Source organism: Pseudomyrmex gracilis, unplaced genomic scaffold (genome assembly GCF_002006095.1).
Source record: "Pseudomyrmex gracilis isolate BER0280 unplaced genomic scaffold, ASM200609v1 scaffold_355, whole genome shotgun sequence".
NCBI classification, from domain to species: Eukaryota; Metazoa; Arthropoda; class Insecta; order Hymenoptera; family Formicidae; genus Pseudomyrmex; species Pseudomyrmex gracilis.
In genome coordinates this window covers 66,192-88,022 of record NW_018020939.1, presented here as the reverse complement: position 1 = coordinate 88,022, position 21,831 = coordinate 66,192, and the positions used below count along the sequence as shown (strand labels likewise).

General features: G+C 40.1%; 1 protein-coding gene across 2 annotated transcripts in view; it reads left to right on the top strand.

Annotated features, from left to right (window-relative positions):
* Positions 1-12,727: 12,727 nt before the first annotated feature.
* Positions 12,728-21,831, top strand: part of LOC109860265 (ephrin-B2) — a 59,808-nt gene continuing 50,704 nt past the window's right edge. The window contains exons 1-2 of one of the 2 annotated variants that reach the window (XM_020439244.1): positions 12,728-13,592; positions 13,705-14,098. In XM_020439244.1, coding sequence (XP_020294833.1) covers positions 13,980-14,098 — 119 coding nt within the window. In that variant the 5' untranslated portion in view covers positions 12,728-13,592; positions 13,705-13,979. Of the gene's footprint in view, positions 14,099-21,831 lie in introns of both variants that reach the window. The other variant, XM_020439243.1, reaches the window with a different exon arrangement.

Here is a 21,831-nt window from a genome sequence, read left to right as displayed (position 1 = left end):
TCTTTCTCTTTCTCATACTGCTAGCTGGACGAACGTTCAAGTGCTGACACTGCTGACCCGACGAAGAGAGGCTGTGACTCGATTACGCAATCCCCTTGTTACACGTATATACGTAACGACGAATCCGATTAGTCGCGTTCGCGACAAAATCCGTATGGCGCTCCGTTTCTTCCGAAACGATCGGACGCTTTTAATCCGCGACGCTGCCATCGTCGTGACGGCAAAAGTGTTCATTAAATCTTAACGAAACGTTAATTGGATGCGCTGTGCGTCTCGTTTGATTCGCGGAAGCTGTTACACCATGATGTTAATTCAGCGATTTCACGAATTAATTTCAATTTTGCTTATTAAATCGGCACGACAATGGAACGGCAACGTGACTTACAATTTGCCTTGAATTGGCACTTTCTTTAATTTCCATTTTCTCGTTTCTTATCAACTTACATCTTCTTGTATAAAAATATTATCTATATTTATGGTTATATAAAAATTCATATGTGTCGGAAAAGCACTTTTGTACTTATACTTTTTACTTTGTATATTATATTTATACTTTCTTTTATATTTTATTAATCAACACAAATAATAAATATAACTAACGCTAATGCGTAACATAAGTGACTGAGTGATCACTATAATGCAATAAAATTCCGAACGAAGTCTTCCGGAAGACAGCATTCGGAAGCAAATACGTGTCCGGACGACGGAATTCAAAGTTAACCGAACTGCCAGAGGCAATGCAACATTGGCAGTGTCCAATCCCGAAGAAATGGCCGCCCCGAGGACACGGGTCACATTGTTTCGCGATGTACATCCTTTTTAGTCCATGAACACGTCCGCTCGGTATACACGCGGCCGGCGCTCACCAACGCGCGCACGCGAGGAGAATTGCGAATTTTACACCGAAAACAAATCACCCGTCGTCTGAGCTTCGACGGTGCCTACGTCCTCCGAGATTATTCACACGCTCGTTTGGAATGCGTTTCTGACCGTAGAGATGCCACGGCACCTCCCTTTTGTTCTACCGACAATTGTCTCGCACGTGACGCGAAATTTAGAAATGCTTCTGCATTTCTAGCCTCAACATCTGGAATAATCTCTCCCTTTCCCTTTCTTTTAGTTTTAATCAACATCTTTTAAATTAAATATATATTGTAGTGTCAAAAATAAAAATACATACCTATACGTGGTAAGATCCAAATGTTCTTGGTCAAACTTAAAAAAAAGTTTTTTAAGAAACTAATAAACTTTTTTTTATACACATTTTACATTTTCTTTTATTTATCTAGTTCTAATTAAGATATGCTTATTATTTTGTACAAAGAAAAGTTTGTTACAATGTAATGAGCAACTTCTCAAAGCGTGAAGTTATTTTTTTCGTTTTGAAATGTCTTTAAAATCTTGATTGCTATTATCCATACAGTCCAAAATTATTCGCATTTCGTCGTAAACGTGACAGTTGAAAAAATAATTCGTGGAAGCAACCGGTTCTTTCCTCGGTAGGAAGGAAGTCAACAACAAGGCAAAATCGTAGAAAGAATGTCCGAAAGAACACGTAGGATACGAACCATTAATGGTCTATCGGTGGCCAGGACTCGCGGACTCGTATTCGCACGTGCATTTTATACCGGTTAATGTGTCTATTCTATGCATAGAACACAACGGGCAATTGCATAACGCCGAGAGATAACCTACAATGATTACAGAACACGATCGCGCATACGGATTATGTGCGCGAGCATAAGAAAATTTTATTTACTTGTCAAAGTTCCTGGTGAAATCGAGTGACTGATCGTACAGAAGCGTGTTTATGTTTTTACATACATCATATATTGATAATCGAAGAAGCGAACAATTCTATATTCACAGAACCGTGCAGTTCTATAAGCAAAAACGATTATAAACGTTTTTATCAACTTAATTTTCGAATTTATTTGACAAATAATAAATCAGAAAAACGAAGAAAATATGAACAATCTCTCATTATAAACGGAAGTTTGATTACATTTTTGCTGCGAATAAAATAGCTTTATTTAATGTGTTACCTATGTTACAAAGCATCGGAAAACACCCGTCATCAGTTGGAACTTACGTGTTTTCGGACGATGTATGGCGTCTTTTACGACAGTGAAATCGTTGCCCGAGAATTGCGCTTTAACAAGACGAGCGTATACAAGCGTGTACACATATGCTTCGAGCATCTGGTGTAGGATCGCTCAAGTGTGTAATAACAGGATCCGCCGCTAATTGCTTTTCGAAATGATTTATCGCGAGCGATTTGTTGGTTTAATTTCTCCCGCGCGTGTAATCCGACAACGCGTCGACAACACGCGATGTATTCGTCGGATTCGACGGAGAATTCCTTCGTGACTTCATTCGGCGAAGTACACGTCGTCGATCGACAGCTCGATTAAAGGAGCGAAGTGTAATCCCCGATCGAGCGCGAAACTAATTCATATCGCGCGCAGATCGGCCGATCCAATTCGTTCCGAGTCGGAAGAATCTGGAGCAATGGAGTTCTAAGTGCCGACCAATAAATCCAAGCATTACCGGTATGTCGCAGAGAAAGTGTTCGACATTCAGTGCGCCGATGCAGCATTGCGTCACGATGTGTATACATTCTATGAGATACGACGTATCACGCTGCCGGTGGGGTGAATTGCATACGTACATACATGAATCGGAATACAGACGTATGTATACACGTGCGCACGTGTATCCGTGCATAAGAGAGACAAAAGCTCGGACATCTCGGTGCATTAAACCGGACTAAGCTAATTAAGGTTAAGTCGCGCGCTGGTGTGCGTGCGATGGTGTCTGTGAACGTTCATGTAAAGTGCGCCGTGCCGTGTCAGAGTGATGCGACATCAGCTCGATACACACTCGTTGCTCTTTATGGGATCCCGTAAAAGGATAAATTCACTATCTTTGAAATAGGACTTTGCTGTGGTTATACTAATTTTTCGATAACATTTCGTGAGAGAAACGTTACTTTTAAAAATAATAAAATTTATTGAAATATTTTGTATGACGTTCTACTATAGTTTTTTTTTCATATTTTTCTTTTCATGTTATATAGGAAAAATGAGCGAATATATATTTATCTCTGATCTCATTAAATCTGAAAAAATAGGTTCTACTTATTTTGAGAAAATAGGTACATTTCTCTCTCTTGTCAGTACCTCCAATTTATTAAAACAATTTATGACAGTAAGGGGAAATAAAAAAATATTTTTATTTTTAAAAAAACTGTTTTTTTTTGTAACGATCGTCGTAAATAAAGTGGAATATTTTATATCTAAAATTATAACATTGTTCTTCTGAACTTTATTCGAATGATTATTAATTTTGCCAATTCTTCTATATATACCTTCCATATGGAAAACTTTATTTAAACTGTATTTTTTTTATTAGTCTGAGAGAAAACTGTATGTGTAATTTGAGCACATAGCTTAATAAATAAATCATAGATCAAACTGCACAATAAAATCCCATATGGTATCGCCATATGGGAAAACTTATCATACGAATAAATATCCAAAACGCGGGAGTTATTTTATAAGTATAGTGTCTTAGTCACTATATAAACGTGGTGGTTATAATTGTGTGTGTGTTTATAATTATATATTATAATTTCTAAACCGCATATATTTCAATTTATTGTCGTGAACTCATTGTGTCTTCACGCAACTCCTGCCTGATGTTAAACAAAATACACTTGTACTGTATAAACAGTCTCGACTCGCGTATAACATACATTTTGAAATGAGATAGAAAAAATTCTATGAGAATGAATAAAAAGAATAAATAAACAGAATGAATAAAAAGAATAAAAGAATAAAGAAACAGAATGAATAAAAAGAGCTGTGAAATTTCTATACGTACCAACAAAATTTATGGAAATTAATTGTGAAAACACACAAAGTCACGTTCGATAATTTGAAATTGAATTAGGAATATTTTTCCTCTCTCTTGTAAGATATTAGTAGATATATCTCTTCTGGAATAGTAGAGAAAAGAAAAATACGGAAAACATCTTTTATCAATTTACTAATTTACACTTCTTGAAGCATGTCTGCCACTGTTTAGCAGATGAGATTGCGCGTAGAGTGACTCGTGTGAGTGAAGAGAGTCTTCCGTGTAACGTACGCGTAATATACACCTGTCACGCGCATAGAATAATATTCGCAAACAGGTGAGATAGAATAATATGCTCGGCCAAGAACAAATGGGATGTCGGAATCGTATTGCAAACACTCGATATTGCGAAATTATATTGTCATGAAATACGCCAATGCGAGAATATATACATAGGGGAGACCGGGGCTAGTTGTGACACGGGGTTGTCAAACTGCTATTATCTTGCTTACTAAATCTTGGAAAAAATTCTTCTTTTTATTGTAAGTTGCTACTAGTTGTGTTAGTAACGTGTACAAAAGAACTTTTCTTAAAAACATTATATATGATATTTACGAGCTTTTGTAAAACTGGATATGGCAAGTAGATTTTTCTGATCTCAATTCTTTAGTAATTTCATTGGTTTTAAAATTTCTAATTGCAATTTTATCTTATGTATAGGAAATATGATAGTTTTAAATAAGTTTTCCTATATTTATTTAATCGTCATCGCAGCTTATAAATATATCTTTTATTTAAAATGAACGTTTGGGATAAGTTGACTCAAATTGAGACGGGATAAGTTGTCACACGGTGAGCATGCGCGAAGAAATAATTGTTATGCGTCGTTATAACTTTTTCAGTACCTGTCATTGTTTTTTTTTATTAAAGATTAGGTTACTAATTATGTTTTATAGTTTTTCACTGATTTAGTATTGTGAAATCATTTAAAGTTGTTTTATATATATATATATGATTATTAATATTGTATAATCCAGCATCCCGTATGAATTTAAGAATTGAGATTTCAATTCAAAAAATCCTCACTTGTAAAAATTTACAAGTTGAATTCGTTACATGTGTGTATATATATATATATACACGTACAGTTTCCGCTCAACATCCTGGAAACGGCTCGTAAGGCCTTATATATTTCTTGGTTTTTATATCTTATTGTTTCTCTGTATAAAAGACATGTGACAATTAATCCTGGATATGGGGCAGGTTGACAAATCTGCGCGATTGTACTTAACATTAAAATACTCTTTTGTGTAAAGATATATAAGAATAATATTTGTTTTTTCTTAAAGCTAAAGGATGTGACTATTATATAATGTACCCAATATTACATAATATTGCGTAGACTTTTTTTTTACAATCTATTTTGGATGTTACTTTGTGCCCCGGTCTCCCCTACTTACATGAACATGGATTTGGATTGATTGCGTATTGAATGAAGCTCGCAATAAAGTTAGATGTCATGTGTTACACATCGCTAATTTTCATCTATTTACAATAAAAAACGAGATTGGGTTTCTTTTACACATATATGTTTATACAGCAGAAGATCTGTAAATTCCTCTTAATAGTAATAATTTATTTCGAGAAGATGGCTTTCGAGATGGGAATTTGTTACTTACCGCACTCGTTTTTTAAATATTTTCTGTTGTAAAATAAACAACAGGCGATAATGAAGAAATTAAATACGCGAGATAATATCGCCGACATTTTCATTTCCGCTCTTTTTTTCGGAAATTTTAGAAGAGCACGAGAATAATGGCGAATTCACCTCGCAATGAGCGTTTGTTACGCGAGGCGTAATATTTCCAGAAGCCGTAGATATAACTGAACAAACAAACGAGATAAAAAAACGTCGGTGTGAAAACAAGATAGGACCTTGTTCCGAATCATTGCCCGCAATTTCTTATTCTTTTCGAAATGCGAAGAAAAAAGTGGAAAGAGCGCGAGAAAAGATCTTAAATATCATCACCGACCGCAAGAAGGATGCGAAAAAATAAACCGCTGTAATTCTCAGGTAAGTTGTATAAAAACACCGATGTGTCATGCAATCTTTGTTTCTTGAAAATTTACTTTATGAATGAAATCTATCAGAATCGATCGAAATTTCTGGAGTCCTGAGACTTGATGTTCACAGAGTTCATATTCGTCGGTTTATCTCAGCACAATTGATCAAACACGCGCTTCATACTTTTCAAAGTTGGAACGGTAAGACTGTCAGACGTAAAAGCGACGATCGTTGAAGGGTTCGAACGAGAGAGCATCATTCAATCTTAAACGCGGCTATTACGGACGACAAGAAACAAAACGACTGAAAAACCACCGTAATCCGGGTTTGAAAGTGAAAACTTCGAAAGAAAAGAGCGGGAGTATCGATCATCATCGTTCGGGGTGCGTCTCTCGAGCGCGCGCGCGCGCGTGTATCCGCCACACATTCAGCGCGATGCATCTCACATGTCACAATTAATGTTACCTCGGCGAGCAAAGAGGATTATTAGACAAGAATGATGAACGAGTGGCGCAGACAGGGGCGTATCGCGCGCGACGTGGGGGTGCCGGTGGTTAGGGTTTACTTTCGGGTTACGAACGGTGATTGTGTTAGAACGTCGACGATGATGAGACAGAGACGGGGATAGAGGAGTCTTATGGTGAGATATTAGAGAATGATTTCATGCCTGCATTCCTCAAACCCCATGAACAACGAGAAAGAGAGAGAGATGCGCGCGGGACCCATCTGGAATAATAGAATACCATTTGCCATTGTGTGCCTTTCTGTCTCTCTTTTTCTTGACCCGACTTCGATGAGTGCAAACGCATATCGTTACTCACGTGTATGCGCATGTGTGTGCACACACGTGATCACAAACATGTGGACACAGACAGAAAGAAAAGGAAGAGAGAGACGCAAGAATATAAGAACAAGAGTGCGCGTCTTTCGTTCTCGTAACGCGGTGTGTATGCGCATCTATGGCAGTCTGAACCATTATGCTTTTTGCCCATCGGCACGGTTACAGAATTATGCGGCTCCGCTCACGTATTCCTCGCATGCATGAGTTTACACTACTTGTTCTTCGATTCTCGTGGAAAACGCCGTTGTCTATCGGCAGCGCGGTATCAAAAAGTCATAAAGAAGACTCCGTGGTTGCTTGCTTACGCGCATAAATGGACTGACACCGTGACGCATCGCTTTTATCGATATGTACGTAGTGTTCGCGGCATTATTTGTTGACCATTCAAATGCGTAATGATGTAACATAAGCACGTACGCGAAGGTCCGCTCGAAATAAAGAAAGCGACGACGGTCCGATCCGTGACGCCAGCGCGAGTCGCGTCGGCAAAAGCAATTTCAGCTACACATGTCGGCTGCGCATGATTCGTAAGAATGATCAAGATCCATTAGTGAGCAAACAAAATGAAGCGACTTGATACTCTTCAAACGTCTTTGATTTTCAGCGTATTTTATTAATTTGGAAATTATTAATATAAAAACAAGACATCTTTCAAGAAAAAAATTAATTATATAATCTGTACTCTGACAATGCCTGAACATAATGGATTTACCGAGTGCGCACTCGCACGGAAATATTAAACGCGATATTTTAGTCGTTTGTAAAATAACGTTTCCTGGAAAGACTTAAAAAAAGAAAGCTCGTAAAAGTTGATTAGTGAGGTTTTGTATACGCGCGCGGACGCTTCCAGACGCCCGCGCCGCTCGATTTCAAGCAGGTGTCTCGTGCCCTCGGCACGGTTTATTTCGGGTATTACACGACGGAATAAAGGGGAAGATCCCGCTGGGTGAATGTATAATAATGGGGTAGTCTCTTAAGATTTTAGACGCGGTCGAAACAATGAAAGATAACGGGAGGAACCATTGTCTCGTCGGTTGCTTTCCAATGTCCAGACTGCACACACCGTCAAATCTAAAATGTAACACGTACAAAAATGTCGAAAAATATCTTGCGTTGTTCTTTCATTCCGCTTTGTTAATATCGATAATTATAGAAGCTGAAATGACTAATTTCCAGATATTTTCGCGCTTGTGTAAATATGGTTATATTTTATAAAGAAGAAGGAAAAAGTTGGTTTTTGCGTAAGATTTGAAAATTCGTATTATATTATCGTTAACAAGTTTTGGTAATCTCTCGAAAAAACAATAGCGAAGATGCGGATCACTTACGTAACATGAGTGAAGTTTGCGACTCGCTGACAACACGTCGCGTCGATGGAAGAATATAGCGCGCGGCGCGAGCAGATCGAGAAACGATGACATCACAAAAGGGAAACGTAAAAATTGATTTTTATTCTCGCGGCCTCATTGTTCCGTCGTTGACACGTTGACGGGTACAAGCGTTGGCTAATAGCTAATTGATTCTTTAGGTATCAGCAGCGCAATAAGTTCTCGTGCACGCGCTTCCAAGCGTTTCTCTTGGCACCGGTCTGCAGGTACGTGCAGTTCTTTGAGCCTTCGATCGAATATAGTGGTTAGTTAGTTGACCAAACGATCGATCGATCGATTGACCGACCAAGCGATCAATAGATGGATCGACGAATATGTCTCGCCTTCTTTCGTATCCTTCTATTTTGCTCGCGGAAAGGCCTGATACGAGGCGATATCGTCAGTGTGATTGACGAAGGTGAGAAGAAACCCGAGCGCTTACGCGTGCGTCCGCTCGAAACGCCTCGAATCAGAATCGATGTAACGTGTCCAATCATAGTTCAAGACAGGGTCAGGATGCTACGGATCGGCGCGAGAGGCGCGCCGTAATGAAGCAAAATGGATTAGGCCCGCTCGGCGTGTGAGATAATGCGTGTGCGGTGAATAAGCAACGCGAGTCATCGACTCACATGCGCGTTAGTTTAAGCTACATAAGTGCGTGTGTGGTGCGATACGAATTTGGCGGACGATAAATAATGATGATCGATGACCGTTGAGAATTTCGTATTGTGCGAATAAAGATCGCGATTATCTCGCAAATTAGCCTATCCTGCAGCTTTTCTCGGTTCCGAGAACTTATTAACATATGATAATCCGTTCCGAGCGGATTGCTGGCTAGGATCAGTGACCTATTGGCCGCGCAGGATTGTAATCTATGATTTACAGTCGCAATCGTTTGTACGCATATTACAAAAAAAAAAAAAAATCAATTATCTTGGATCGATCTATTAAGTCAGAAATGTTCTCCGATCATCACTTTCATATCTCGATAAGGCTGTGCGAGTAAATTTTGTGAAATCTTCGGGCTTCCTTTTATTCGAGCGTGACTCGTCTTTTCACAATCATTCATTTTTGGACGAACAAACTTAAACCCAAAATGCACGCCGCTCTTCTAAAGTTTTTCAACAATACCCTAGTGCACCAAAACACCTGCCTAGTTCGAGCGTTCGCTTTTTAAACGCTACGAAGATTAACAAGCTCTCGAAAGAAAAATGTCTCTCGAAAAGCATCGCAGTCGGTTCATGATGAAACGTGAAAGATTCCGCGCCCGTAATATCCATAAATCAAACCTCAGTGATGACAAAATTATGACTTTTCATTGAGATACGAGCGACTGGTCGACAAACTTATTATGACACAGCCTGATGGATGTTGAGACGTGTGTTTGTTGTGGCTTCTCCGAATCGACTCAGGTAGATGATTGCCGTAAACTTTTCCGCAGCGCGCCGGCTTCTCCCAAAGAATCGCATCTGTCTTCCGGGATGCGTCTGCGGTTACTCGAACGGACGAGCTGTACAGTGAGAGAAAGGCAAGCTCTTTCTGAAAAGTGCTCGAACCCGATCGCCTCGTCTTTGATGTGTACACAGGATTTTGGCTTTCATACTCTGCACTCCTTCTTTTTCAGCTTCTTCATGTCGGAGACAGCGCTGTAAGACCGACGGCGACCAATATTTGCGAAGCACTTTCATTTTCGTGACTCGCGTCGCTCGAGATACTCTCTGATATATGCGTTTCTGGTCAGAGCGCCGCTTTTACCCACTACCTTACATCCATTTAATACCTCCATTGTGCCGCGCTCTCATGCGAGAGAGCTGCTTCGGTTAGAGAAAGGAGACCGCTGAGAAAAGCGAAATACAAGGATGGTAGGGAAATGGACACGGGAGAAAGAGATAGTACGAGATGTGTAACAAACGGATCGCGGGTCAACGATCAAGGACCGGGTTTGTTTGAGGACGATTTAAAGATCTCTCCTTGTATGAAGCGTGACTCGACTTTATTAAAGCCGGTCCTTAAAGCCTGCTCCTCTTCTGTTTACCTTGTCTTGCTTCTTTTTATTAGTTTCTCTTTTGCCGTTATGCTGAAAACACATTGCACTTTGTGCCGAGTCGATGTTTCTCACTGAGTGACAATGGCTCAGATGAATTTGCGTATACGAGCTTGAAATATCTATCAAATAACGTCGATATGTAATTTATCGCGTTATGAAAGTATATATATATATGGGTCAGACTCAAATGGCAGATTCGAGTTTGGTATATACACGGAGTGATGAAACGCTATGTTTAATCGTCCGTAACGAGAGAGAGAGAGAGAGAGAGAAAAATCAACGACGAATATAAGCGAATAATTGCTCGCCATATCCGTTTTGTTTCTATATACCTCGAAATATCACCGTTCTTTCCTGCTACCTATTATTCTGTCTCACGAACGAAAGTACTGCTATTATTAATGCAACAAGCACGGCACGGCTAATGACAGTCATTCGTTCAATTAATAAGCCAGAGTAATAATCAATCAAATAGCAGTACGTATAAATGTAAGTGTAATTTTCAAGAAATAACTATTGCGACGCGGAACGACCAACCTTCGCGTTCATCTAATCAATTGTTAAATCCCTCGCGATAAAGCAATAAAATGACATGTCACGATGCGTGCCGCTCTTGTTTATTAAATCCCTGTCATTCGCACCGGTGGACATTAATCTCGGAAACGCCGTCGATTTCGACGTAACGAACTTTCCGTGCCTTATCTCAGACTTTTTGATGGAGCACGCGCGTTAATTAAAACACGAGAAAGGAAAGAGGCGAGAAAGAAAGCGTAACACGTACAAAATGCAAAACTGCAGTCTTCGTTTCCATCGTATATTAACGATTCGATGCTTTAGTGGGAGGATCGGCGCCACAGGTCCCGATAGAATTTGAAGCGTTACATTAGTCCGACTAATGACCGACATGACCGTGGGTAGATACCGGTTCCTCAGGATCTCTTCGAGAGGGAACATGCTCGAAGATCGTTGCAAACGAAGAGAGCAATACGGAGGACAATAATCGCTTCTTCGCGATGAGGGCGCCACATACTCGAGAGAGCGCATCTGCAGAACTGCGCTCGCGGTATGCATGCGCGAGATTTATCACAAAAATATACAAATATAACTCTGTTTAAAAAATATTCCATGACAATTATTTTTCTCTTTATTTTAAATCGCACAATAAATAATAAAACTTGACTCATTAAACACTCAAAAATTTTACAAATTTATTTCGATTTTTTCTTTCCCAAAACCGATTATGAAATAGATATGTTTTCTACAATATTATTCCGCAGTCTGTTTTGGAATGAGAAGCGATAAGGACGCACCAGAATTAGATACCAGCCGTTTCAGCATTGTAACAGGAAACGCAAGCTAACGCCGATCGTAAGTCAAGCAAGCACTCTCGCTTTTAAAAGCCTGCAAGCTTGGAAAAAAAATGAAGTACGCTAATCCATAGCTCGCAAGAGAAGAAGAGAGGCCGTATATCTTGCGCCTCTCTCTCTCTCTCTCTCTCTCTCTCACGCGACTTTACGCGTTAGTTGTCTCGATTATATATCGCGAGTCGGAAATTTTGGACGATACTAAGAGATGATGCTGGTGTAATCAGTGTGTCTTTTTGAAACTCGACTGAAAACATTTGTGTTCTCTCTCTCGCACTACTGAAATTAAATTTCTGCTGAATTACGCCGACCGCCCGGATTCAGCACTGTGGTTGTTTTTGTTAATGAGTGTCGAACTATGTTTTCTCACTCGCGTCCCAGAGATTGTCGCCGAAAAAACGTTTGAGCTCGCGCGCGACATTTCGCCGCGGCCGAAATAGCATGACAGTCAAGCTTGTTTGATCTGCTTTGTGTCAGCTGCTCCGCTGTGCGGACGGAGTAACAAATCAAAAAAATATCGAAACAAACCTACTCTACTCGCAAAAAATTGTTGAATTTTTTTGTCTACTATTTGTCTGCTAAAAGATACATAACAAGTTGACGTCAATGTCTTGGAGCGAAAACAACTACTGTCATTTCTCGCGGCTACATAATAGATTAGTAAAAACCAAACCATGACACGTATGCCCTTGAAATTTTGTCATTTTTCAGTTGAAAGATACAAAGAAACTGAATTTTGACTGTAAATACATTGATCGCATTTTCACATAAAATTTCGAAATGACAAAACATCTCAACTTGTTAAATCACTGTGCACTCCGCATCCAATCATCTTCTCCTTAAACGAAAACTGATTTTATAACCATAAAAAGTCGCACTTGAGAAAACTGTCACTGCGACTGCAATGTCTCTCGGCCGACTGCGCGGCGAGTGAGCGCGCTTCTGCACAGAAGAGTAAGAGCCACCGCTCAAGAACTCACGTCTCGCGAACAAACGGCGAGCGTAATACCGCCGCGCAGTCGGCGAGAATCGAGGAGCGCCGAGGAAACACGACGGGGCAGAGGGTTCCGCGACTTCGTGCGAGTTCGTCGTTGCTCGGCGCTCTTCGACACCCTCGAGTCGCCGTCGCCGTCCGTCGAGTCTGCCAACGCGACGGCTCGCTCGGTCGACAGACGCGTCCGCGACACTGAGCAGAGAGGTTGTTTTCGTTAAAGCTAGTCGACGAGCCGGAGTCTCACCGAGACTATTTCTCGGTTAGCTCGCGCGTATATTCCAACGTTCGACCGCGACTCAATCGTGATAGCGAATAATCGTACAATCAGTCGCGATACGAATGTCTTGAACGTGCGCCCAACGATCGTTCGACGAATTTTCGCAGTTCAAATTACTTTTCGGAGTTGCATGGGAATCTCGGAGTGCGATTTTGAAAGTGAGATATACTCGACGCCCCAGTGTGAGAGAATGCTCAAGTGTTTGTGTCGACAAGGATAATACAGTTTTTCTATTATATTATGAGATTGCAGTGTTTCCAGCAGTGAGATTTATGTGTTATTACAAATCGGAGTACAACTCGATGGTCTTCGCGTCTCTTGCGCCTTTCGGCGGATATGCGAGGGCACGAGAAAATGCGCTTAAAAAGTGTTAAAATCTCAGAATTGTCGATCTAGTGTTGTCACGGAATACTCATTTCACTCACGCTTCATGCATCTTTGAATTCTGAGAAGGTTCGACTTGTGTAAGATGCTGAATGCTGTCGCGTGCATTCACCGGAGCGACTGCTGAGCGACGGGTAGCTTCGCGCGATACAGTTCCAGCCGAGAAAACTTATTTGAGCTTCGCGTTCTGCAATTAGGATTGTTGCTATCATCGCCGAGCAATTTCTGAAAACAAAAACACTGAACCAATGAATGGTCTGGCGAAGAGTGCTCCAGATCAGAAAAACACAGGCTGTATCCATGGGACCGGCACTACCTCGGACACCAGCAACAACAACGTGTCGAGAAAAATGGATCGACTCTAATCGTTCCGAGTTTGATACAAGTCAAAAAAAGTAAATTCATAACAATTTTTGTATTTCATCAAGTTGTAAAAAAAAATCGTAAAGTCAATCGAGAATCATTTCGAGAGGATTATCAATCCAAGAATCATTGTCGTTATTTAAGGTTGTTGGAATCTGTGACGACAGGAAGATGTGAATGACGGGAAGTCCGATCAGAGGTGGCTACGAGGATCCGCGACTGCCGAAAATACGATCAAAGTGGATGTGGTGGAGGTGTGACGGTGGTGGAAGTAGTAGGTGGTTGTGGACGACTGCAGCGAGGTCGCGGCCGAAAGTGCAACGGGTGCCGCACGCGTAGTTGGTGTCGGTGGTGGTTATTGTTGTTATTGTGTTTGAGTGCCCGTGGTGACGGTGCTAATCGTCGTCCACGTTGTTACCATGGTTTCCACGTCCTTCGTGACTCTGGTGTTCCTCGTGTGTCTGCAAACGGTACTACTATCGACTGTGAGCAATTGCGCGAAGACGATCACCATGTACTGGAACACTACCAACTCCATGTAAGTGTAATGTGTGTCCAGTGGGACTCGTTGCTTTTTCTCATTGTTGTCGCGCTGCTCAATACAAGGGTCAGTCATGTAATTTTGCCAGTGTAATTTTTCAAGTAAAAGGTCGAAAAATAAAATTTCTGCATAAACTTATATTTGCATTTAATGTTCGGTAATGATAATAGGTTCGATTGGACAAAAAAAGTAAAAAATATTCCGTGAAAATTATGTGATCGAGATCCATGCACAGACAAAACACACTCGGCAAAAATAATTCTGGCTGATTGAATATTATTTGAAAAGTAATATGTAAAAAAGTGTAAAAAAGGACATAGTTTTGAAAATTTTAATTTTGTAGAGAATATCTTTTGCGCAATACGAGAGTTTTGTAAAACGGAATATTTAAATTTATGTGAAATGGAAATTTCTGTTATTTAAATTTCTGTGATTAAGTTCTTTAAACGAGATAAAATGTGTGTGTGTTATGTAGAGTAAAATAACCACATACACACACGTCCGTGTAAAATATTAAAAATCCTTATGACGGCATTTAGCTCACAAAGTGACTGTCTGATTCTGTCTGATCTGGATTTGCATTAAATTTGATACAAAGTAAAAATCGGTAAGATCAGAAGAACAATATTTATTGTTAAATTACGGTGAGAATGTGGGTCGATGTTTTTAGATACTTTTATATGTTTCAACGATACAATTTTATGTTCTTATATAGTTATGTAAATAGATTTGGATAAACTCAGTTTTACTCAACTGTACGTTTTAGAAATTTCCCTAAAATTCGAACAAACGTTTTTCGGAGCAGCAGTATTTTTCTCTGCCACTGCTCCGGTGTCCCGCTCTTTTCTTTTGTCGTTAGCGAGTTGCGCGAGCGAGAAATGAAGAACTATATCGCGGTTGGTGCGCGTGCCAAGACGTTTAAAGTCACCCGAGTATGTTGCAAGTGAGCGTTTTACCGGCGAATCGATTTTTCACGGCGGAACCGGCGTCGTTGTCGTCGTCGTTTCGAATAACAACCGCAACCCTTTTCTTCTTCTTGTCTTCTCTCTCTCTCTCTCTCTCTTTTCCTCCACTTCCGGCGAGTTTTTATCGCGCCGGGCGTGGTATCGCGTCTGCCAAAATTGCAGCAGCGTGTATATACGTACGACTTTAATGCACTGGCGAATTGGCTGATCCCGGACCGTAGCGTTTCTTTCCCGTGACGTTCAAATTGCAGGCGATCGCGGAGAAAAAGAGAGGCGGAAGCGACGTGTCAAAATGCCGAGCCGAGATTATGACAGACATATTATTGTAAAGCTGGCGCACCGCAAGTCGCACGAACGATGCAAATCGCAAGAAAGTTTGTACAACGCTGGATAGTGATAGAGAAGGAAGTGGTCGTAACCAATTATGTGATTGACAGAAAAGAGAAGTAATTTCGCAAAAGTCAAAACTTTTCGATATCGAAAATTTCGTAGCTGGCAAAAGTCAGGAATTTTCATGTACATGAGTATGTGTGTGTGTGTGTGTGTGTACGTATTTGTGCGAGAGCTGAAAATTTTTGGAGCCCGGAAAGTTAAAAGTTATAAACTGAGAAAGTTAGAATGTTTTGATATTTCGACGCTGATGGTTTCACACACATGGACACGTAGTCTCTCTCTCGTAAGAAATATTTTGGATTTTACGGTCTTTCTGCAATTTTCGATATTAAGAATTTTACAAAATAACGCCGTCAAACTCGCTTCATTCGGGATTGTACAAAAAGTTTTGTTCGATTCAATGCGTTTCTATTGTCAACGTTTTCTCTAATAGGACGCATCTTTTACGACGTGCAGCGGCTGTTTAGCATAATTGATCGATAACAGTACGACGGAACACTACTTGTGTAATCAAGAACGGCGCAAAAATGTAATGAATCGCGTATTACATGCACAATATGTACGTGTGTGTGCAACACGCGACTTAGCTAGATTCCTGTCGCTTACATAACTGCGCGATAAGGTAACTACCACAATTCTCTGTGACATGTTTTTGTTATACAAGAAAACACAGATCACATGTCCCTCGTTACCTTCAACAATTTCTTTCGTTTGGTGTGAAGCAGACTGCGTAATTTGCTAGAGACTTTCGTTCTGGTGAAAACCTTTTGTTTTGATGAGAGACAAAGAAATAAATGTTTTCTCAATCGCGCTTGCTCGTACATTGCTACTCATATTTTGCTTAACGAGTATAACATCTTCATTTTTTACAACACATACTGTGGAAAGAAATTGCGTGTAATTTCTTTTTTAACTTCGGCTACCTTCGATCAAAGATAACGATTAACGGACATCAATTACGCTCGGCCTAACTGCTTACTTGCGACGTTGCGTCGAACCGTGTAAGTTCGATATAGCAACTTTTTTTCTTCTCTCAGTATCTCACATCACATCGGTTTCTAGAAATCTTAATTATACACACTTTTAATTATCGAGCGAGACATGCGTCTGTTTCCTTACTTTCAATCGCGATTACGCGTTGTTGCATCTGCTGCTTGACTTTGCTCAACATGATGATTTTTATTTTGACTTCATGTTTCACCTTCAGTATTACAAGAGAACAGGATTGGAAACCAACCGTTCTACGGTGGTATCGAAGTCGGATGTCGCTGACCTCGCAACAAATCTGGATGGTCTATTCTATCCTCATAAAGACACGGCAAATGTCTACCTGAATTTGACGATTGTGGATTACTAGACGGTTGCGGAATGCGTAAATGAATGAGCGAGTAAACCAGTACGAGCGAACTAGCGAGTGTGCATGCTCTTTCGCATATGTGCGAGAATTCATTTCGCGCAAGAGAGAGAGAGAGAGAGAGAGAGAGACGCTGTCAGGTCGTTCTTCCTCGCGGGACGTACGAAAGGGCAGTAAAAAAGACGCACACTTCTTTCGTGAGACCCGAAAAAAGGGGTACGAGCGCTCGGTGTGGAAGGGGACATGACAAGACGCAAAAACGGCGTCCGGGCGAAACGAGAGGCCGTAAATCTCAACCTCTTATTGGGAAATCGAAATTCGTTTTAAGAAAGCCGTCGCGAACGAGCGAGAAATATAACCGACGCCATTTGATTATCATAAATCTGCTTCCGCTATGGTCGCAACGACTATCGGTCGAAGCGCAACGCTTTCGACGTTTACTGCCTCTTCGAAAATGCTTCTCGAAAAGGATCTTTTTGCACACACTCCTCAGGCTCTGCAGATATTTTATTAAAAATAAATGTTGAAAAAACACGAAAGTTTTAAAGTACATTTGTGCAAATGATGACAGCAGTTGTTACAAAAATCACGTTGTGTTCCATTTTTTAAGTTGTCACGCAAAAGACACAAGATATATATATATATTTATCTATTTCTCTCAAAATATACACATATGGCGCTGTGCAGTAATACTCATGGATCTTTCTCTTTCTCGCTTTTTTCTCTTCGCTTACGCGAAAATACGGACAGCGACGAGAAGTTCGTAAGTTGTTGGAGATTTCAATGCCAGCAACGAGATCAGCGCTGCTAGATTATTGAACTCTCTGCTACTTTTCTGACCTTCTCATCATTCAGTCACGGATCCTGTCGAGCGTAACAACGAGAATTGATGATTGTTTCGCGCCGTCCGGTTTGTTTTGTCTTTTCTAATTCGTTATTTTTTTTATTTTATTCAAAAATTGAAAAGATCGAAGATTACATTTTTGTTTGCTCCTGTTCTTCTATATCTCAGGTATTATAATGTAATATAATTTTTATTTTAATTTTTTTCTACAAAATATATAAATATCATACTTTCTATTCAATTGAAATTTTTGATCAAATATATTGATTTTTGCCGCGAGCTGTTTCATTTTGTCGCGATAAAACGGTGATAGTCGTGACAGATGTGACAACATTCTTTCGAAGAGTTTTGTGTATGGTAAATGGACATAATCGATATCTTTAAATATCGAGTCAAGATATTAGTTTTTAATTCGATTATTGCGTCCGATATGTGTCTGATTCCGAAAGCTGCAAGCAGTCTTGATGAATGGCGGCGAGTATTGGCTCGACATCAAGCCGAAAACTGAGAACTCACAAACACGATCTATTTGTCATATCGTCGGAATTGCCGAGATATGTTTAGTAGATGGAACTAAACGCGTCATTGTGCAGAGCTACGACCGCGCAATTCGAAGAATTCGCGCGGTAAATCCTGTGGTTAATAGCGTATCTTCGTTTCTGCGAACACGCGTGCCTTATCACTCACATCGTCTGTTCGGATAACACGCCGAATACCTGATACGATGAATATTCTCACATAGACAAAATTGACGGTTAAGTTCTCGTTATTGAAAAACGTGGGATTTTTTCTCGGAGTTATAAAGATATAAAAAGATATATAAAGATTCAAAATTGTCGATTTTAATTTAAGGAAAGGAAGTGTGGGAAACTGTTACATTCTTTAACGCGGGATCCCGTTATTAAATTATTGACGTATATTCAGAAGGAAAAAGCTCATTTTTGAAAGCCGCGGAGAATAAGCTTTCTGTTATCTGGTATCGTATCTCGCGTACACCGCGTAGCGCTTTTCAGCACCAAGTATTAAAGCACCATCGATTTATAACCGCAAATCAGTGGTTTCCCTAGAAGAAACTAGTACCCTTCGCTGTTGAGAATTGAGAATATGCCGGTCGATTCGTGGAAATAACTCACCGCGCTACCGTCACAACGAATCACGCGAAAACCGTACGGATGTTCGAGTCACGACTCAGCGATCGAACACCAGCCACGTAGGTGTAAAAATACCGACATCGGAATCTTAATCACCGTCATTATACCGCGACTTGTCGCCGTAAATTTCGGACGTCACATTAGAAGTCGATTGTGTGAAACAGCGATATTCAATTAATGTATAATTCAATAATGTATAATTCAATTGATGTATAATTCAATATTCAATTGTGTAATTCAGTCATCTGTATAATTCAGTCAATGTATAATTCAGTCATCTCGGATTATGAAGTTAATAAATTGCGCAAAAATATCTCTCTGAAATGTAAACAGTACACCAAAAGCTAACGGTTCATTCCGTTTAACGAAATTAACACATATAAGTGTAATAATCTCATAATTTACTTCCAACGCTTTCACGAACAAAAGTTTCTTATATATTTTTTCAGCGAAGTATATCTTATTTTGTAAAGTCAGAACATCCAATTTGAATTTTAACCGATGCTTGACCGACCGCGTATAATGTTTGTTAACAAAAGCAGGTAACAACTAAAGAAATAGGTATTCCAATGGGCCTCGAAAAGGCACAGTGGATGCTACGCGTCGTGTCGCCGTTAGCATTTGCGCCGCAGGTTGTGATTACGCGAGCAATGTGAAATCCCGTACATTTAGAGGCATGAGTAGTCCTTAAACCGACGGCTTCCTCGAGCAAAGTAGCATCTAGTCTTCGACTCGAAAATTGAAAATTCTTAGGTAAGTTTCATTAACGGCGATAAAAACAAAAAAAAACTATAGCCAAGCGCAGTCGTGCGCAGCGTTCGCGTTCTCAAACGAGATGCATGAAATGGAAGAAGAGAAACACGGTGGTTGCTGACTATAAAAGAAAATATAAATAATTTAAATGATCAGCTGTTATTATGGCGATCTATTAGAGTACAATTACAAGCGGCGTGAAATCCATGCAATAAAGCAAAAATGAGTACACGGCGCGTCGGATAACGAGCCGCAAATTAATTATTCATCATTAAAGCCTAACAGGTTTGTCACGTCAGATTGAGAAAAACGCAGGTCAAAGACACAGAGACATTTACAAGTACGCGAACAGCGCGTAAATATTCCCGTGAATTTGCGATCTACACCTTACCATGTTCTTTGCTCTTCTACCGGATTGTGCGAGCAATACCACACGACTAGCCATTATATAAAATCATTTAGAGACTCGCTTATCCATGTAATGTCATGTAATGTTTCTTTTTAAAATATATTTTCGAGCCATGTTACCGCGAAATCTCTTGATTCGTTCATTATAAGAATGACGATGATACAATATAATCATAATTCAGAGAATAAACTTTTGTGTGTATGTGTGTGTATTTTTTAAACATTTATTTATAAATGTACTTTAAGCGCAAACAATATTTTTATTCCTGCGATCACAGAAGAAAAACTTTCAGTCTAACATAATATCACAATACCTGACTTTCGTCAACAAAATCATTTCAATTTGACAAAAAAAAACTCAGAAATATCGTAACTCGTGCATATGTATCACAATTTCTACTGGCATGCTGATATTTTGCATGACTTAAAACAGAAGAACATATTTCATATTTAAACTTTTCCACTTTCGAGAGATAGAGAGAGCCATAGGTAATTCCTCTTGCTATTAAAGTTACCGTTAGTTCCGATCACTCTGTATTCATTCCCGATGCAAAAGCAAGTCCAAGAATCGAGAGTCGAGAGCGGCGAAACAAGCGCGTTTTCCCATAATTCAGAAAACTGGTTCTCCGCGCGCGCCGTTCGCGGCTAATTCGCGCGGCACTTTACGAACCCTTTCGCACGGTACAAAAAAAGCACACACACAGTCCAAGTGCGACACAGCCGCACCCGCTAATCGTCACTCCATATTGGCGCAGTCCGAGTAATCCGTTGCGACGCCACTTCTCCCGCTTTCTCGCAAACACAGCTCCCACTCGAGCGAAGAGTCGCTCGAGTGTGTTTTTTGTGAGGAGCGTTATACACACATAAAAAAAAAAAAAAACGTTTCACAGCGCATTGCCGGGATCTCATTACGGTTAATTATGGCGAAGGTAAAGCTGGAAACTGGAAACCCGACAAGGCGTGTACACGCGGTGACGATATGACTCGCCGCAAGAGCGAAAAAGCCACTACCTACTGCCGGCGCTATGTTAATCGGAAGAATGTCGTTGTCGCAGCTGCAGCTGCTTCCTGTCATGGAGTAGCTCCCGTGACCTACGGTCGGTTGGAGAAGATGAAGAACCTCGTCCTCACAACCCCCGAGCAGCCCTCGTCGCTGCTCGGCTTATATCAGGGGATACTTTGCGCGCCAATCGGGGAACACGCAGCAACAACCATAGAACTCGGCCTCGTCGCCGAAATATTTACACCGTGTCTAATTTCGTGTCGTACCACATTACACAAGAGAACGACGCAATATTACTCGAGGGTGGCGTGAATAATAACGTTCCGGATGTCTAATTCGAGACGTAAGGGCTTTGCGGTCAATAGTTGTCGTTTGCGGTTAGATACAATAGGATGTAATTACGCAATAAATGTAAACCGCGCGCGATCTTCGGAAGGGATGTTTCATTGCAATGATATTAAATTATTGAATTATTAAGTATCACAGTTGTGTTCCCTCGCAATTAGATGTAATTAATGTTTTTTATCTTTGGCTAAATTAATGAACATCTTAGCTCGATCTTTTACAAATATAATCGAATATAATTATTGCGTAAATAAGTAATAAGCGTGACAATAATTTATCTTTATGCGACAACGTTTTTTATTTGTCGTAAAATTGATTGGTTAATTGCACAATCAAACTATTGCAGTTTTATCTTAACGTATGTAATTATTTTCGAACATAAAAAATTGCATTTTTAATTATGGATGACATCAGCGAGTAATATAATGTGTCTCTACACAATTTTCAAAATGATCATTTGTGAGTACCAAAAATGTTCACAATCACGTGGAAGCGAGCGATAATACATCCAGTG